This window comes from Oryza sativa, chromosome 8, assembly GCF_034140825.1.
Source record: "Oryza sativa Japonica Group chromosome 8, ASM3414082v1".
Taxonomy (NCBI): domain Eukaryota; kingdom Viridiplantae; phylum Streptophyta; class Magnoliopsida; order Poales; family Poaceae; genus Oryza; species Oryza sativa.
This window is the reverse complement of record NC_089042.1, coordinates 13,838,790-13,858,235: the sequence shown is the minus strand read 5'-3', so window position 1 is coordinate 13,858,235 and position 19,446 is coordinate 13,838,790. Positions and strand designations below refer to the sequence as shown.

The window sequence follows — 19,446 nt, the reverse complement described above, 5'->3', positions numbered from 1 at the left end:
CTGCAAGCTTGACTTGGTGCGAGGAGGCTGGTTTAGCGATGTCTGCACTGTTAAACCAAAGGAAGGGGCTTCTTTGGCATATACCCATGGACAATTCAGGGCATAGTGTCCTTGTTCTCTACAATCGTGACAAAAGGGGACATCCTCTTCTGGCATTGGAAGCTCATTGACCTGGGTGGCAAATGCTCGATCAAACACATACTGATTTTGGTCTTGACTTCCAACCAATGGTAGCTGTGAACTAAGCGGCATGCTTGGAATGGACCAAGGGTGTGCCCTGGTTAACTCTCTTGAGACCAGTGGTGGATTGAGTTGAAAACTTGAGTTACTGGAGGCATACCCTCTGACATTCTTTCCTTTTTCTCTGTTAAACATCTGTTACAGGGATCGAGGTGAGAGAGGAAACAAGCTAGGAAAGAATAGACCAGAACTAGGGACAGGACCTTAAAGGAACTAACTCTTCTTGTTGATGTGTTGTTTGTTTCACTTATTCTGCAAGTTGATTAAGCAATCAACCTAGCATGGTTACATCACACCCCACTGATGAAAACCATGCGCTACACACACAAGCAAGGAAACACACGACTAACGACTCTACCCTAGAGGGTGGCTTAGGTTCTGCGACGGGTTCTCCAAGATCTTCACTCCTGCTTCTTCTCAGCTGGCTTCACTGCTTCCTCCACTTCGCTAGCGGATCCTGCAGCCTTCTGGAGCTTCGGCAGACAATTGACGACATCTTCTTCTTTGCAAAACTAACCATCTAGTACTAGTTGAAATTTGAAGAAGGAAGAAAAGGGTAAACCTTTCGCACATAGCATTAGGGGAAGAAGAAAAGAGGAACTTTCGCAAATAATTTTTATTTATAAAATATGTCCTTGGGTTTTATCCACTTGGCTTATCCTACAGTCGAGATGGCTCTGATACCAGCTTGTCGCGACCGAGAAAATTGCCTTTTCCCGAACGCTAGTGTATTAATCCCCGTCCCAGGAAAAGCCGGGGTACACCAAACAAACATGATACAAAAGGCACATCTTTATTATATCGATAATATTTACATTATTACAAAGGCGCTTCAGGCCTGACAAGCAAAAATAAACAGCAGCGGACTAGCGGCCTACGGCTCCATCTTCACAGGCGCTCAACTGGGGTATAAGCCAGGACTCCACCTAAGACATCTTCTCCAAAGCTTCTCTTACTGAAGGGGGAAAAGATTGAGCAAGAATGAGTACAACCACAGTACTCAGCAAGCCACACCGGAGGTGCATGATTAATGCAAGGGAAGTACAAGGGAATAATAATATAGGGGTTAGGTTTTGCAGTAAACCGCATTTAAAAGTCACTTAGTTGCCCAAAGCCATTTTGTAAAGACGATCCTAGAGCTACACAGTATTATTAAACAAGGCCGTGAACCTTCACGAACCTGCCTTAACCCAAGGCCTACGATGATTTGGACCGAACTGGCAACCCGACCTGGGTTCCAGCTCGTCCCAAGCCAACCCAGGCCAACCATTCCATATTTTAGTTGTTGAGCAAATTTTAAGGATTAAAACACTGACTTGGGTACATTGCTCGGCTTGCCCATATCCGAGGGCTCGGCTATTCGAATAGATTTACTCTGATCAGAGGTGTACATCTTTACCCACAAGACACATCTTTACTCCGCATTCCATGGCCTTGGAACCCGTCGTAAAGATGTGACATAGTTTCCAACCCATCCTAGCCTTAGACAAGAGTACCGACCCAATCCTACCTACGGCCGGGATACCCGGGACAGGCAGGCAGAACTGAGCCCCTAGCATTGGGCACCAACCCTCCGCCGTATGACATCTCGACTACCGGGCCGCAGCTCGTGTAGCCTTCATTTGCCCTGGAGAATGTCCATCGACGCCCGACTTCATCCATCTCCAATCCGTGTACTTTTGTTTATGACTAGACTGAGCCACAAACTAAGCCTTACCCATTAGACATGTGGAAGTACGGTAGTGCTTTGCAACAGAGGCCCGAGCTTTAGTCCTTATAGTGGCCGGGGTGCTACTTCCCATAACTGGCATGCACCCAAACCCCACCGAAAACAGGTTTTAGGGGTTTTGAAAGAGGAAGAGAGGTGTGTCCAATTCCACCATAATCCAACAATTCCATAGTGTCCAAATGATATGAGAATTCCCAAAGTCTAAAGTTATAAAACCACCTAATGTTGCCTAATTAATCAGCGAAGCATCTACCTAAATTCATACTAGTGGAACCAGGATTAGAGTACCCACTAGTTGGGGTTTTGTTTATTCTAGGGTGAACAAGGTACTAATAACAATAGCAATAATAATGTCATAACAAAGGTAAATAGGCATGGCTAAATAAAACAGTGATAACGCGGGAATTTAAACAAAGCGATAATGCAATAATTTAAATCAAAATAATTTTATAAACTGGGATTCAATATGCTCAAGGGTGATGTGACTTGCCTTGCTCAGAGAGAACGGCTTTCCGAACCTTCGGCGACGACCACGAACCACGCTTCGGGAACCTCCGGAACGACGAAAGCTACGCGAAGCACACAAGCAAAGCTACAAGCCTATAAAGAAGCAATAACAACACATAAAAAGAAAGCACAGGGTTCTTTAGGTTATAACAAACATTAGGAGACTTGAACGGGTCGATTCAGAGTTCGTATGACCAAGATATGATCATCCGAAGTTTAATGCTGTTATATGGAGATTTGCGGATTATTGTAATTAGGTTTTGCAACTATAAAACATGTGTAAGCGCTAGCCTGGAAAAGACAGGAAGGCTGCGCCGTTGACATGCGGACCCCACATGTCAACCTAAAGGACCGCGGTAGACCGAGTGCACAGAGACGGTCCACGGGTCGACGGAAGCGGATCCCGTGTGTCAACCGAGGCGAGTGGCCAACAAACGGACTCCACTAGACACCACACGGCCTGCACACGTGGAAACCACGCGGCTACCGAGCGGGCACACTAACACGGACACTACACGGTCACCACCCGCACACGTGAACGACTACCGACACCGGTACACGGGTACCGGGGCCGACAACCGCACAACGGGCACGGGCGACACCGAAAGGACGAGGACGGGGCAGCGAGGGAGAGGGAACCTTACCACCACGCGACGAGGCGTGGGAACGACAACGACGAACGGGCGCGGCGGAGACAGACGGGCACAACGGAGACGAACGGCGAGGGGACGGCTTCGGCGGCGATCCTTGGGCGAAGGCGAGCTGCGGCCGGCACGAGGCTTGACGACGCGGAGCCGAGGACGAACACGAGGACGGGGCTGCAGCGGCTCGCTTGACGAACGCGGACGACGGACGAGAACGGCTCGACGGAGGGACGAACGCCACGACGACCGGGAACGACGAGAGGACGACGACGACGACGACGACCGGGACCGGCGAGGAGGCGACGAGGACAGCCGGCAGCGGCTGCACGGGGACGAGGACGACGAGGACCACGCCGCTACGATGCCGACGACGGAGGCGGCGCCGCGAGACGACGAGCCGGGCGAGAGGGAACGGGATGATGACGACGAACACCGGCGGGGTTCGGTCGAAGGGGAGGCGAGGCCGAGGACGACGTCGCGACTGCGATGCCGAAGATGGTGGTGGAGGTGGCCGACCGGTACACGGCGAGGAGGGACGGGCGGCCGAACAACTCCGGCGAGGCGGACGGAGAGGTTCGCGGCGACGTTCCGGCGAAACCGAGGGCAGGCCGGGGTGGAGGGCGATGCGGCGTCGCCGAGGGAGGAGACGGCGACGTCGGCCGACGCTCTGGCGCGGCGACCGGGGCAGCCGGAGGAGATGTCGACGAGGAGGAAGGTGAGGCCGGCGCGGGCGACGGCGTTCCGGCGAAATTCGGGCGAGGAGGAGGTGATGCCGGGGAAGAAGGCGATGCCGCGGTGTCGAAGGAGGAGACGGCGGCGTCGATCGGCGCACCGGCGATGAACAGCAGCCGGCTGGAGGGAGTACAGTGGCACCAATGCCACTGGTTGCCGGCGGGGGCACCGTTCCGGCGAGTTTCCGGCGAGGAGACGGTAAGGCCGGTGAAGGGGACGGTGTTGCAGAGCCGAGGGAGGCGACGGCACGGCCGGACGATGCTCCGGTGAGGAGGGAGAGGTGGCTGGAGGCCGGCCGGCGTCGGAGAGGGAGAAGGAGAAGGCGGGGAGAGGTGATACGACCACGGGGAGGCTCGGGAAGGGGCTAAAACGATAGAACGAAGGATGAGGATCCCATTTTATAGGATGGGGGAGAGAGCCGGCCACGGGAGGAGCGGGAACGTCGACGGGAATGGCGGCCGGCGGCAATGGTTGGTGGCCGGACTTGGCGCGTCCGTTCCCGAGGATTGAAGACACCATTCAAGGGGAAATTAAGGGGGAATTGAAGAGGATTCAATGGGGTTTAATTTCCCCTATTTAATTTTGGAATCCCATGAGCGAATCACACGGATTTGAGGGAGGAAAGGAGTAGGGTTTCACGGGAAGAGAGAGAGAGGTGGCCGGGCGGAGGAAGAAGACGACGGCGGCCTGGCGCGTGGGCCCCGCGCGGCCAGGCGCGCTCTCAGTGCACGCGCGGCGCACGTGCGCGGGAGGGAGGGGCGGCTCGGGTTGGGCCGGGCGGTCGGCCCAGGAGGGGGGGGAGGGGGAGGCGGCTTAGGCCGGCCGGCTGGGCCGAGGCAGGCCGGGAGGAAGGAGGGGGGGGGAAACAGCCCGGGAGAGAGAGGGGGGGAGAAAGGAGCTGGGCCGAGAGGGGAGGAGGCCCAAGAGGAGGGAGAGAAGGAGAGGGAGAGAAAGAGAGGGAGGAGAGGGAGACTTCGGGCTAGACTTGGCCCAAAGGAGGAAGGAGGGTTATTTTTAGATTTTCTTTTTATTGAACTTTGATAATTGTTGTTGTTGTTTAATAAATATTTCCGGTGCTCTGAAAATTCAAGTAAAATTTGAGGGCTCATTTTAGACCAAGGAGAATTTAACAAAAATTCTCCGGGCCACATTTGAATTTTTCTTGCACGTATTTTAGTGTTTGCCAATTTCTTTTCGAATTTTAATCAATTCTATTATTCCTTTTAGAAAATGAATTTTAATTCGGGATGAATTTATCAGGACGTGACAGTATCCTTGTGCACTTGCATATTTGCTGCGTGACTTGCTGAGTATGTCATATACTCACCTTGCAATCATTCATCAGAGGAAGAGATCTACAATGAGGCTGATGGTGTGGAGGATTAGGTGTAGCCTTGGTCAAGCTGCCTGTGGAGTGGAGCCGTCTGCGCCGTTTATCTTATTTTTCCGCTGCTTAGATCTTTATTGATTGAGAGGAACTATCTACCTCTGTAATGACATTTTATTCGCTTATTAATTAGAGTAATAATTGTACTCTATTATCAATTTGTTATTGTGTGCCTCGGCTGATTCCTGGACGAGGGTTCACACACATGTAAGCGTTTGGAATTTTGGATAGAAATTCCGGGCGTGACAATATTGGTGTCCCCATTATGCTACTTAAGAATCTCGACCCATCCTAGGGATTGTGCAATGGAACAAGACTCATAGTCACACAGCTAACTCATCGCATTATTGAAGCAAAAGTAATAACAGGGAAAGCAACATGATCCACTTCATATATTCCAAGGATAATTTCTATCTCAACTGACCCCAAGTGGCCATTTAAAATAAAACATCGTCAGTTTCCAATTCAAGTTTCGTATGCCATGACCATAAACAAAAGTCAAGGACAAACACTTAACCGAGTTGGAGTTTATCTACCAAGCCCTGTTTTCTTCCATGGACAGCTTTATATTGCCCTCTCATGTGTTACGTCACCTAAAGGACTCCGTGTCCTGATCGAGAACAACCCACCTGGATATTAAATGAAGACTTACAATGTTTCTACCGTGAAATTTTCCATGAAATAGCAAGCTAACATTAGCTCTTATTTTCCCTCTACATGTTAACCAGTGTGCTCAGGTACTCAACTACATGAAGTTAGAGTTGTACTCTCTTTTGTCTAAACAATTTGGACATGTTATGTAGAATATTCCTTGCTTATGTTATGATTTCTAATCTTATGTTATTGTCCTAGAAATTTATTCCCTTCAATTTAGTTTCCGTATCCAAGTCCATTGCTTACAATCATCAATTATACACAAGTATTTTGCTAGAAGGATTGAATTGAACATTCCTGCAGCAAAAATAAAGGGCACATCCAACATCTTTTTATTGTTCCTAGGATGGTGAAGAAAACAATTCCTTTAAGTCCCATTTAGAGGTAAGCTCTTTCCTTTCTAATGGTCCTGTATCGCACTATTAACATAACAATTTGTATGCTTATTTGTTCTACCTCATTAATTTTTGCTTTAACTTCAGTTTTCATTTTCTAGGTGAACTCCTTATGCCTAAATAGATCATCATATGTTGTCACACAGCTGTGTTTTTTCCCGCTCATTGTGAGGAGTAACAAAGAAAAGTTTGCTATAGGGCAAGGGATCGCTTTCCTGAATATTTTGTGCAACTTTCGAATAGGCTCATCTTGGTTGTGTGTGGATTTTGTATGAAACTTTCCTGCACTTTGCTAGTAGACTTGATTAAATTATATGGCACATGATGCCCTTTGGGTCATTATTATACAATGTAAGTTGTTTGTTGCAGTTGAAAATTGCAAGATATTTTTTTACGGTGTTGCAATCTGGGTTTCATATATATTGTTTGATTTGGTTTTTCATGTTCTACACCATTTATTTCCTCCGTCAGTTTGCAGTTTTCCAAGCTACATTCTACTAACGTTGAGGATATGTTTTTCTTTTCTGCTTTAACCATGGATGTCACATTGGGTTTCTCCACTGGCTATGAAACCTGAACCATGCAACCTCATGTGCCACCCCAATTTCGTTGTGTATTTTGTAGTATTATAAAACACCATGGTGACCATAGATATGCATCTATATGCCATGGTTTGCAGTTGGGAATAAATGTTTTCTCGCTGATCCATGGGTCTATGTTGAACAGCAAAAGGCCATAATACGATATGCCATGACCTTGGTAGACAAATACAATTAAGATGAGAGTGTACTTTCATTTCAAATTTCAATATTACTTTCATATCTAAAGAGGTTTAAGATTAAAAATAGTTTCAATGCCCTCTTGCACCCGTGGCAACGCGTGGGATAATAACTAGTTAAATCCTTAGTTTTCGTAACCACTCTGCCGATGAACCTAAGCGCACCTAGCGTTGCTATAGGGCAACAAATCTTGCCTACTTCTGCGCCACTCGATCTGTTCCTCTCGGTTCGATCCATCCGTCCGTCATCTCCATGCGCACCTTATGGCATATGTTGGTATTTCTTAACGACATTACTAGAAATATAATTCCCAGCAATGACGCAGAAATACTTCTGGTATATTATGGTTACAGAGTTCATCCGCAAACGCACGGATATACCATTGTAGCATTTCACCCGAGAGTATTCCAAGGGTATCGTATTTATTTTATCCCGTGGGAAGATCATTTAGAGAGAACTTGACTAATAATTTATATATTACTTGTGATAATCATATTCTAAGCAGGGGTTAAAATAATCCAAGGGTAGAGTGACACACAAGCATTAACTACTCATTCTCATAATATATTATCTAAGCTAAGTATTCTAATAAAAGTACAAGGCTTACAAAAGAGAAGAGAAAAGCTACTAGAGCCATACCCGAACTCTTCCGAAGGCTTCCGGACTCCTGATTTCTGCTCTATTCCTATTCCACCAGCTAGATACTACTAAACTAAACTTGAGAGAAATGAGAGAGCTATTGCTTGAGGTGTGTGTGTGAAGTGAGAAGAGGAACTCCTTTTATAGCTTAACTATGACAGTTGTGACGGTTGGAATGGTCGGTAATACCCTCAAACCATCATTGGGGCTTCATCTCAACCGTCCAGCCAAGACCTGGATCCAACGAAGGCAGGGGAGGTTCGGCCGAACCCCCTGGTTTGGCCGAACCTAGGGCTAGCCCAACCAGCCCATGGTTTGGCTGGCGGCCTCCTCTGTTGTTCTTCTCTGCAGACTTGTGAATTTTGGCCCAGTTTGTCGTGTCAATTCTGAGTTCTTGACCCATTCATACATAAGTCTGGTTTTCAACATCGTCCAATTGATTTATCGTCTGAGTTGATGTCGATTCTCCTCCACTTTATTGTTATTCTCTGCAAAAGGTTAGTAGACATAATACTAGTGGAATATTATTATTCTAACATATTTATGCATTGAAAGCATCACTAGTTCTCCTCCATTTTGGTAATATTGACGGTCGAAACTGATCGATAACAACCGTCAACAAAACCCCCCAAGCTTGAACCTTTGCTCATCCCGAGTGAAGGACGAAAGGAAACAAAGACTTGGTTGTTGATCAGGAGTTGCTAGTATGCTGCATATCTCAAAGATACAGGTGCAAGGTATATGTACTCTCTCTCAGATTAAATAATCTTTGGCACGGTGGCTTACCCTTACCCCTGATTCCCACGAGACACTGCTTTTCCTTGCCTTGAGCGGTTGAAAGACAGAACAGTAATTAGAGCACCAATCACCCAATCTTTATTCAACTCTTATTCCGGAAGTTTTCAAATGATTTTGCAAAAGAAAGCCAAGTTCCTCAAATGATTCACTCACTCTCTCCAAGTGTATCAAAATGAATTCCTCACCAATTGTTGCCTTTTTGATTCCTACTCTAAGGTTTTAATATGTAGAGCTCGGTAGGGATCAAACATGGCATACTTGCATTCACATTTATTACTAAGTCAAAAACTTAGATTAAAGCAGATAACTAAACATACTCAAAATCAAGATTGTGCAAAAAATGTGTGTGGTATATGGTGGAAATGATATATGAAGAATAAAGAAAATGCTTCTCCTTTGTGCTTACTTTCTTATCCCAAAAATCCATTTTTTATTAATTAGGAGAGGGCATGACTACATTTTTTTTCAACATCATGCTCATGCTTGATGGAGCATAACTTTTTTTTTCATAACCATGCCTTTCCCTCCCTTTTTTTTCAAAAGGATATTTTTTTTCTTTAGAAGAAGAAAGCACATGAAAGCATGGAGAATTTATTTTGGTGGTAATATGGGAATGGAATGGAATATTGCCTAGCTCCCCATGTAGGAGTTTGGCATGTGCATATATGTGGGTGTATGATCTTGATCATAGAGCATGAGAAGTATCTACAGAAATCACAAGAGTTTGAAAAAGTTCAATGGAATGGCAAGTAACCAAAGTGTATATGGTTTAATCATGATAGCACATTTTTGGCTCTGGTAGGAATTATATAAATGAGGAACTCTCAATTTATCATTTTGAAAAACAAAACATCTGGAATTCAAGTCAAATTAGTATCAGAATCATAGCAACTCATATTTACTATCTCATATCTCGCAACAACTTAGACTTAGATCAGCAAGTGCAGCTCATTTACCTCATGTTCCCGGATAATTGTTGGCTACTTATATTTGACCTTTGAGAGAGCACTTACCAAGAACCCATATATCAGAGATATAAAATAGAGCAACTATTCATCATTTCAACAAAGAGAACTAGCTTGTCTTACCTAGCATGACTCAAACCTATCCTATCTTTTTGGTATTTTCTATTTTGCAAATTTTTATGTTGTTTTCATTTTTATAAGATGCAATTGGAAAGCAAATATGCAATTGAAAAGGGAAATATGCAATGTGATACAAGTTACCTCAGTGGGGGGAGAGATATCTCCCCCAAGCTTGGCTTTCGCTCAGGGTCCTTGATAAGGATTGAACCCCTAAAAACGGAAGTACGCTTGAAGGTCATCGTGCTGTTGCTGCATCATGTTGTTGAAGTTGGTGAACTGCGCATCAACAGATTGTTGCCATTCTTGCGTTTGAGCTATGTGTTCCGTGAGGTTGTACTGGGTCTCTCCCGTCTGCATATCAAGGATGTCCATTCTCCTAGTGATTTTACCCAAGTCCCAACGAGAGAAACTTGAGCGCCATTCACTTGGAGATGGAGACACACCACTTGATCTGGAAGGTTGGTTGTCCCCCCATTGGATGTCATGAGGCGCACACCACCGGTCATCACTGGCACTCGCCCAGGTTGAGACTCCAATGTTGTGGCGTGGAGCTTGGGTCCATCCGGGTGCGTCCCCAGTTGGCTCCCAACCCACCTCATACATCTTCACGGGTGTTGAGGATGATGAACTTTCTCGTTCATTTCTTGCCATGTTGCGCGTCTCCCTATATGCTCCACCTGCACGAGATTCTTCTATGGTCTGCAAGGGAATGGTTAGTTCACGGCAGTTGTACAAATGATACCTTGTATTTGGCAACGGGATTTCATTTGTACAACCGGCGAAAAAGTAAATAAAAAATCCATCTACTCCATGTTTCAAAATATGCCATTGCACTAGATAAGCCTCATCAGTTCACGAACGAGCGGCTGAGATAAAAGCAATTTGGTCGCTAACGACCCCTAGCCCTTTTGCTATCCGAGTAATCAGAGAAGTGCACTCAACAGGAGCAGATGACTTTATACTTTCTAACCATTACCTTATCATACATTTCACAGGAGCAATTTTGATCTTTCTAACCATGGCAAACATGATAATCAATTCATCTCCCCTAATGGGCCCCAGATCACCTCTAGGAAACAAAGTCATAGCAATCCATTTGTGCATGAGCCTAAGTATAGGATTATGGATATCATTCGTTCTAGGTTTCTTGCAAATTGGAGCACCAGAAATGTCTTCCCAAAACCTATTTTTCTCGAACCCAGAAATTCCTTTCTGGAGATTGATTTTATAGGAATCGTGAAAACCAAGAAGTGTACTTAAGCCTTTCCATGTTAGTGTAAACTCCTCACGGAAAAAGCGAAAGGAAATACCATCTTCTATTTCTTTCAAAGTGCACAGAAATTGCGAGGTAAGCAAACGAGAACCAGGCTCATCTACCACAGCAAATCTCTGCCAACCAACAGCTTTCCAAATAGAACAAAATTCAATATCCATACCTATCTTTTTCAGCAGCTCCTGAGAGTATTCTCGCGTGTGAGCATACTCCCGGTCGCTCAGCATGTAGTAGGCTTGTCTCTCCCGATCACTGACAATGTCGAGGTCGGTGTCGTTAAGGAGTCGTTGCGGAGCTTCGGCGTCTTCCATCAAGGCATCTGCTGATGAACGAGTACTAGACTCGTCATGATGACTTGATGAAGAGCCGGACCCCTTGAACAGACGAGACAGTCGCCTCCTCATTCTGCACAATCGAGCAAGAACGGACTAACTCGGCGGGGGTTAGGAATGACAAGAATTTCACCCGCCGGTTAGTTTCATCAAAGCAACTTGTATATATGCAACTAAGTGTTTGAATTTGAGGGAAACTATCAAAGCTTGAATGAACTTCAGAGCAAACTTTGGAGAGGGAATGAAAATGTCTTGAAATGGGGTGGAATTCCCTCTCTCGGCCGGCTGGCTTTTATAGGGTACCCACAACGGTCAGAAATGACATGTGCGACCCACTAGCCGTTACCCTGCCAAAAGTGGAAGGGAACCGTTGCCTGGCCGGTTCGGCCGAACCCACGGTGGGCCCAACCGGCCCCACTTTCGGCCGTTGGGTTCCAACGGTCAATGTGGTCATGGCACAACAAATTTTCGTTGAAAATTTTATTTTGGTTTGCTCTGAAAAATTCGTTTGAAGAATTTCCTCAAAATTCAAAAATCCTAAATGCAACTTTGAAATTCAAACATGTGATGATGCAAAAATTCAAATTGTTGAAAGCAAATATGCGGATACATACCAATTTTCCTGTTGGCGAAGGTCGCGTCATTTAAAGTCCGACGTGCAAGACTGTACCTCCATCCAGTTCAGTTTGCGGATTTTCTACCCGTCTCCAGAGGTGATGGAGCGGGCATCTTTGGCTTCTCCCTCCACCTTCTTTAGTTTTGGTGCGGACGGCGGCTTCTTCTTAGCCGGCTGCTCTAGTTTCTTGGCCGGTATGGGTGGTTTTACCGGCGTCTTCCAATAACGGTTCCTAAGCATCGTTGTTTCCTTCTCTAGGAAATTTTGCATGAATTTCACCAGGCTGTCCGTCTTGGGTGGCTCCACATCGACCTCTAGAATATTCTATGGGTTCAGCCCGTACTTTATTCTAACTATGGAGCATTATTCCGTCCTCGGTTGAAACTCAAACTTCTCTTCCTTGCCGTTGATGTGGAAACGGATACTCCCCGTTCTGACGTCAATGTTGGCTCCCGCGGTGCTAAGGAACGGGCGTCCCAGGATGAGCGGCGTCTCTTTTCCCGTGTCCATGTCCAGCACCACGAAGTCAACCGGGATGAAGAAATCCCGTATCTTGACTGGCACATCATCCGCTATCCCTGCCGGGTAACGGACAGACGAATCAGCCAGTTGAAGGCGCATTGGTGTTGGTGCCAACACCGTGAAGTTGAGCTTGTCGAAGACGTCTTTTGGCATGATGTTGACACTAGCTCCAAGGTCGCACAAGGCCTGGTCGAACTGTTGTGCCCCGATCGAGCAGGTGATCGTAGGACACCCCGGATCTTTCTTCTTCTCCAGGAGCTTGTGGAGTATCACAGGTTGCTGCATTGTTCCGTCAGCTTGATCACCTCCGTTGTTGGGAGCGATCTCTTGTTGTTGAGTATGTCCTTGAGATAACTAGCGTATGTTGGCACTTGCATGGCGTCCAACAACGGCACGTTGATGTGGATCTTCTGGATTACTTCAACAAAACGAGCGAATTGCTCGTCCACTGACGGTTTCCTACTCCGTTGAGGGAACGGCAGCAACCGTGTGTCGCAGCACTCTTGCGGCACTGTCTTTTCTGGCTGAACTTCCTTGTCAGCCGAGTCATTAGATGGCGCTTCTTTTGATATCCCATTAGTTCCTGCAGGGTTAGGATACGACGGATCACGAGTGGACTTACCTCCCCTCGTCGTGATCGCCTTGACATTTTCAAGGGAGGAGTCGGGTTGCCCCAGAATCCTCCTAGTTTCATTTGCAAGGACTAAGGATGCCAACTGAACTAGCTGGGTTTCTATCATTTTGTTAAAGCTCAGCTGATTTTGAAAAGCAAAAGCAAAGCCATCTAACTTGACATTTATGTTTTCTAGGACCTTGTCATTGGCTGCAAGCTTTTTGCTTAACGCATCAGTGGTTTTAGCTTGCGCAAAAACGAGATCCTTCAAGGAGGGCTGGTTAGAAAAGTTACCGTTGTTGTTACCTCCTTGATAATATGGGCGTGGTTGGTTCCACCCCTGACCTCCTTGTGGACGCTACCCGTTGTTGTTGTTGTCCATGTACATCGCCTCCTCACGGGTTTCCGGGCAGTCATTCCCAGAATGACCCATGTTGCCGCAGACCTCACATGTGACGTGAGAGTCCAAGGCCTTGACAGTGCCTTGTGGCCGTTTCTCGTGGTCACCCAGTCGCTTCATGAGGAGGTCCAGCTTGGCAACAAGTAACTCCGTCTCCTTGACGGTGTGCATGCCTCGCTGACGGGTCTGGAGTCGTTCCTCGCTCCAATCCATATTGGAGACCATCTTCTCTATTAGATCAATGGCTCCTTGAACCGTTTTAGAGAAGAAAGCCCCTCCAGCTGCCGCGTCCAGGTGATCGCGGGACATCAGGGTGAGTTCATTATAAAAGTTCTGCAGGATCAGCCAGTAGTCCATCCCATGATGAGGACAGGCGGCCACGTACTCCTGCAGACGCTCCCATCTTTCTGGAATAGACTCATCTCTTGTCTGCTGGAAACTGGAAATCCTTCCACGAAGGGCATTGGTTTTGCCCACCGGGAAGAATTTCGAGAGGAATGCCATAGAGCATTTATCCCAGGTGTTGACAGCAGCACGGTTGGCATAGAACCACTGCTTCACTCTCCCGAGAAGGGAGAACGGAAACAATTGTAGCCTGACGGCATCGGGACTGACGTCCTTGATGGTGTACATGCTACAGATCTCCAAGAATTGTTGTAGATGAGCATAGGCATCCTCATTAGGCTTGCCACAGAACGGGCTAGCCTGCGCCATCGTGATGAGGCTAGACTTCAAGTCGAAATCTACGTCCCCTATGTTAACCTGCGGCCCAATGGCCACATTGTCAGCAAAGAGAGCAGCGAACTCGCGGAGAGTCTTGTTAGCCATAGTCTTGAAGGTCGGTGGCGCTGGTACGACTGGTTTCTCTGTCGACAGGGTTTTTTACGGAGCAGCGACTAACGGCCAGACGCTCCGGAAGACGCTCCGGAATTGCTCAACGCCGATCACCTCGCCAGCAGACTGGTCAGGCGAGTGGAGGACCAAAAATTCGGTCTGATAATCAACCAAACACCTCGAAATCAGCCAGCCAGTCGGACTCCTGCAAGAGGAAATTGGTTCTGAGTGATGATGAGGGCGATGATGCTGGAAAATCTGGTAATAAAGAGGTGACTGGAAAACAACCAAGGCAAACCAATCCGAAGAAGAAAACGTCCAGTCGTCCCATGCCAAAAATCAGGAAATCTTCCAGGTACGAATCATTTGGCCATCTTCCTCGTATTGCTGCTCACCCACTGTTGAAATAACACTAATGGCATAACTCAAATTCGTAGGAAACCATCTGATATAGATCCTTCCGGAAAAGACTCAGAGCCGACTGACATGGAGACAGGCCCTTCAAAAGAAACCAGGCCAACTGCAGAGGATTGTTCGAGTGACAAACAACCGGCAACCGACAATGTAGAAGCTAGCAATGAGCCCCCGACTGGGAACCAGTCGGCCGAAGCTGGAGCCGATGCTAATCAGGAGCCCCCGACTGGAAGTCGGGTACAGAACCAAATAGAGATATTCCCGAAGTAGAAGCTCAAACGAATAGCCCTCCTAGAAAGGATGCCAGTGCTGATCCAGGGCCCAGCTCTCCTGTCAAAGTACAAGAGCCTGCTCGTCCTCGACCGGAAATTATTGCAGGTAAACACATCCTCCGAACCTGTTTTGATCTGACAGACTTTCTTTTATTGTTTCACCTTTATTCATGAATGCCCAAGGCCCAATGATCAGCGACGAAGAAGAGATCCTTCAGATACGGTCAGCTGAAGATTCTCGCCCACCCATTTTAGTCAAGTGGTGGGATGACGACATGCAACCTCAGGGAATTGTAATAAACAAGCAAAAAGGAAGACGAGGAAGTATGCCTGCTGAAAAAGGCACTCAGCCAAGCCACTCGCATCATAAATGTAAGTCTCCTCATGCATAGCTTCAACCATCCTGTTTGCTACTTTGCTCAAATACCAACGAATTCGTATTGCAGAGAATCCATCTCAGGAACGAAGCGAAGACTGCGACTCTTGAGAGGTTAGTTCCCCATCTTGGAACCCTTGAGGCCACCAGAAATCAGCTGCACGAAGCTAAAGAGCTTGCCAGAAAAACTGAGCATGATCTACGGGACCGAATCGCCGAGCTTCAAGATTCCAACTTTGAGCTGAGCGGTTCGTCAAAAGGTAAATACAATCTCTATCCAACTTACTTATGCTGCCACTCTTGCAATATCAATTAACAAGAAGCAATACAGTGCAAGTTGCTAAGATATCTGAATTGGAAAAACGAATCCAAGTTCTGGAGAATGACAAGGCCGAATTGGCGAGACAAAGGGACTCGGCTCTGAAAGACGTCGAAGGTACTGGTGACTAATACTCCAGAAACTATTCCTTTCCTTGTGCCCACTCATTGATATAAATCTATTTATGCAGATCGCAAAATCAAGTCTCAGGCTCAATTCGATGTCTTGGTCAACAAAATCAAGAGGCTTGAAGGGGCTAGGGATGAAGTCGCCAATGCTGCTACCCCACTCGTCCAAGCCATGTTCTTCAATAACAATGGTCCGAGTACATTTGATGCTTCCGAAATCTTCAACAAGCTGAGAATTACTCCGGATACATACTTTAAGAATATCAAAAAGGCTGGAAGTATGAGAGCAAGCCTGGCGTTGGCAATGACCAAGTCTTTATACCCGAATATCGACATTGACGCCATTGATGGCTTTGCAGATGGGACGAGCGAAGAGGCCGCCCTTGACCTCATCAACGATGCGCAGAAAGCCGCCGATAAGATTGCCGTTGATGTAGTTGAGAGATTCCAGGACAACGACCTTCGGCCGACTAGATCTGATAACTCCGATGATGAAAAAACTGATACTGATTGATGTCATATCATAACAATGATTCTGATGATGATGATGATGGAGGCACAATTTGTACAATACTGATGAATTTATGTTGTGCTTGATATTTCAAACTTAGCTCCTGATTTCTTAAAAGCTTTTGTCAAACCTTATTGAGCCTAAAACCCGTAAAAGTTATTAAAAAACTTTCAGTCCTCATTGACTAAGCCAAAAAATCAAGTAGGGCAATGATAAATCAAGTAAGCAAATTGAATTGATAAAAATCACACTCCATTATTATTATAGTAGCCCCCGACTGATAACTCAAGGAGAAACTTGATGTTAGCAGTCAAAGAGGGAAATACAAAAATAATGCCTAAGTATAAAAACGACGAAGATGTTCAATATTCCAAGAGTTGTCAATAGGAGTACCATCTTCACGCTTGAGTCGGTAAGAACCTGGCCGAGTGACTTCGGAGATTATGAATGGTCCTTCCCACAAGGAAGATAACTTGTGCCGATCCCGTGTAGTTTGAATTTTTCTCAGAACCAGGTCGCCGACTAAACAAGCTCGTGATCGAACGTTGCGATTATGATAACGGTGCAACCCTTGCAAGTACCGAGCCGACTGAATTAAGGCTGCTTCGCGGGATTCTTCCAGTCGGTTCAGATCATCTACTCGGTCTTCTCCGTAGCGCTCCTCGCTGAAGTTGTGAAAACGTAAAGATTCAAATTCCACCTCACTGGGCAACATTGCTTCCGCTCCATAGACTAGGAAAAACGACGACTGGCCCGTGGCCCGACTGGGAGTGGTGCGCAAGGACCAAAGTACAGATGGCAGCTGTTCTACCCACTTGCCGGCATAGGGATTCAGTCGGTCGAAAACTCGTGCCTTTATTCCTTGGAGCACCATGCCATTGGCGCGTTCGACCTGTCCATTGCTCATAGGGTGCGCTACGGAGGCATAACAAATTTTCATGCCGAAGTCTTCACAAAAGTCTTTAAATACTCCGCCAATGAATTGAGTGCCATTATCAGTGATGATTCGATTAGGTACCCCAAACCGGTGCACAATGTTGATGAAAAAATCTCTAGCTTTGCCTGCCGTGATTGTGATGACCAGTTTAGCTTCAATCCACTTGGAAAATTTGTCAACAGCCACAAAGAGGTGAGTATAACCACCGACTACCTTTTTAAACGGGCAGACCATGTCAAGCCCCCAAACCGCAAACGGCCAAGACAACAGGATGGTCTGCAACTCTTGAGCTGGTAGATGAATTTGTCTGGCGAAAAATTGACAACCTTCACATGTCCGCATAATCTTGTCAGCGTTGGACACAGCTGTGGGCCAGAAAAAACCTTGCCGGTAAGCCTTGCCAACAATGGTTCGTGCGGCAGCGTGGTTACCACAGATGCCTGAATGTATATCCTTTAACAATTGTCCCCACTGTTTTCTTCAACAGCTTGAAAAAGGGCATCCCCCGCTCGCCGAGTCGCGAAACAAACCGGCTGAGCGCCGCCATGCAACCAATCAGTTTTTGAACATCTTTCTGGGAACTTGGCAGCTTCATGTTGAGGATGGCATTGATTTTCTCCGAGTTGGCTTGGATGCCTCTATGAGACACCATAAATCCAAGCAGCTTCCCTGACGGTACTCTGAAGATGCACTTTTCAGGGTTTAGTTTCATCCTGAAAGCGCGGATGCTCGCAAAGGTTTCTTCTAGATCTGTGATCAAATCATCCTTCTACTTGGTCTTGACGACTACATCATCCACATAAGCTTCAATGTTGCGGCCGATCTGAGGTGAAAAGCATCTCTGGATCATGCGTTGATAAGTTGCTCCTGCGTTCTTTAATCCGAAAGGCATGGTGATGTAGCAGTAGGCCCCGAAGGGCGTGATGAATGAAGTCTTTAAGCAGTCAGATTCCTTTAGTCGGATCTGATGATATCCTGAATAGCAATCCAAAAAGCTGAGTAGCTCGCAGCCGGCGGTTCAGTCAACTACCTGGTCAATGCGAGGCAACCCGAAGGGATCTTTGGGACAAGACTTGTTGAGATCGGTGTAATCAATACATGTACGCCATTGTCCCGTCTTCTTCCGAACAAGGACTGGGTTGGCCAGCCAATCGGGATGGACTTCCTTAATGAAGCCTGCTGCGAAGCGGCGAGAGTCGTTGCTTGATTGGTTTAGCGTCTTCCTTAACATGTAAAGAGTGCTCAATCACCTCTCTAGGAATACCAGGCATATCAGATGGTTTCCACGCAAAGATATCTTTATTATTTTGAAGAAAGGTGATGAGCGCGCTTTCCTATTTACAATCTAACTCAGCGCCAATTACAGCAGTCTTAGTAGGATCAGAAGGATCTAGAGGAATTTTCTTGGTCTTGGCGTCGCTTTCTCCGCTCTTTGGCATCTTGGTCACAGGCACTTCTCCTTCGCTTGCTGTGGATGCAGCTAGTCGGATTTCTTCTTGGGCGAGCGTGATCTCGCGGGTCTGGGCCATCTCGCAGCTTTCCTTGTCGCATGTGATGGCTTGCTTGATGTCGCTCCGCAGGGATATGACTCCTCGAGGACCAGGCATCTTCATCATCATGTAGGTATAGTGCGGGACAGCCATAAACTTGGCTAACGCCGGGCGTCCGAGTATGGCATGACACGCTGTCTCGAAATCAGCAACTTCGAAGCAAACGTTTTCTGTGCGGAAGTTCTCCCGGGTGCCGAAGGTAACCGGAAGAGTGATTTGGCCGAGTGGTGTAGCGGATAGCCCTAGAATGACTCCGTGAAAGGGCGCATTACTCAGCTTTAATTCCGTGCGAGGGATCTGCATGTCATCCAGAGTTTTAGCGAAAAGGATGTTGAGTGCACTGCCACCATCGATGAGGGATCTGCGAAGCTTGACGTTGCGAACCATTGGGTCTAGTACCAGGGGGTACCGCCCCGGGTGGACCACTCGGTCAGGATGATCCGAGCGATCAAACTTGATTGTTGTTTCCGACCACCGAAGATATTGGGGCGTGTCGGGCTGAAGAGCGTTAATCTCCCATTCGGTTAGCTTTTGCTTTCTCTTAGATTCATAAGCCAGAGGTCCGCCAAAGATGTCATTGATTTCCTTGCGATGGTCTTGAAAACCTGTCGGGACATCATCGTCATCGTCCTTCTTCTTTGACGTGCTTTGATCTCCGTCAGAGGCCTTTCGTGCGTTCTTGGCGTATTGTTCTGCAAATTGTTTGTAGATGAAGCAATCTTTGGCCGCGTGATTGGAGTTGGGATGATGCGGACATTGG

General features: G+C 46.9%; 2 protein-coding genes and 1 non-coding gene across 3 annotated transcripts; 1 reads left to right on the top strand and 2 right to left on the bottom strand.

The window, feature by feature from the left end:
- Window positions 1-2,445: 2,445 nt before the first annotated feature.
- LOC136351323 (uncharacterized) lies at window positions 2,446-4,507 on the bottom strand. The gene is made up of 2 exons (XM_066303317.1): window positions 3,121-4,507; window positions 2,446-2,569 (listed from the first exon to the last, which is right to left on the bottom strand). Exons 1-2 carry the CDS (start codon window positions 4,369-4,371, stop codon window positions 2,465-2,467), a joined length of 1,356 nt encoding a protein of 451 aa, XP_066159414.1. The 5' UTR covers window positions 4,372-4,507; the 3' UTR covers window positions 2,446-2,464.
- Window positions 4,508-12,173: 7,666 nt separating this feature from the next.
- On the bottom strand, window positions 12,174-12,617 carry LOC136351553 (uncharacterized). Its single transcript, XM_066303730.1, has one exon. It carries the CDS (start codon window positions 12,615-12,617, stop codon window positions 12,174-12,176), a length of 444 nt encoding a protein of 147 aa, XP_066159827.1.
- Window positions 12,618-13,700: 1,083 nt separating this feature from the next.
- Window positions 13,701-13,807, top strand: LOC112936247 (small nucleolar RNA R71). The gene has a single exon (XR_003238374.1). It is a non-coding gene; the product is annotated as a small nucleolar RNA R71 (small nucleolar RNA).
- Window positions 13,808-19,446: the final 5,639 nt, after the last annotated feature.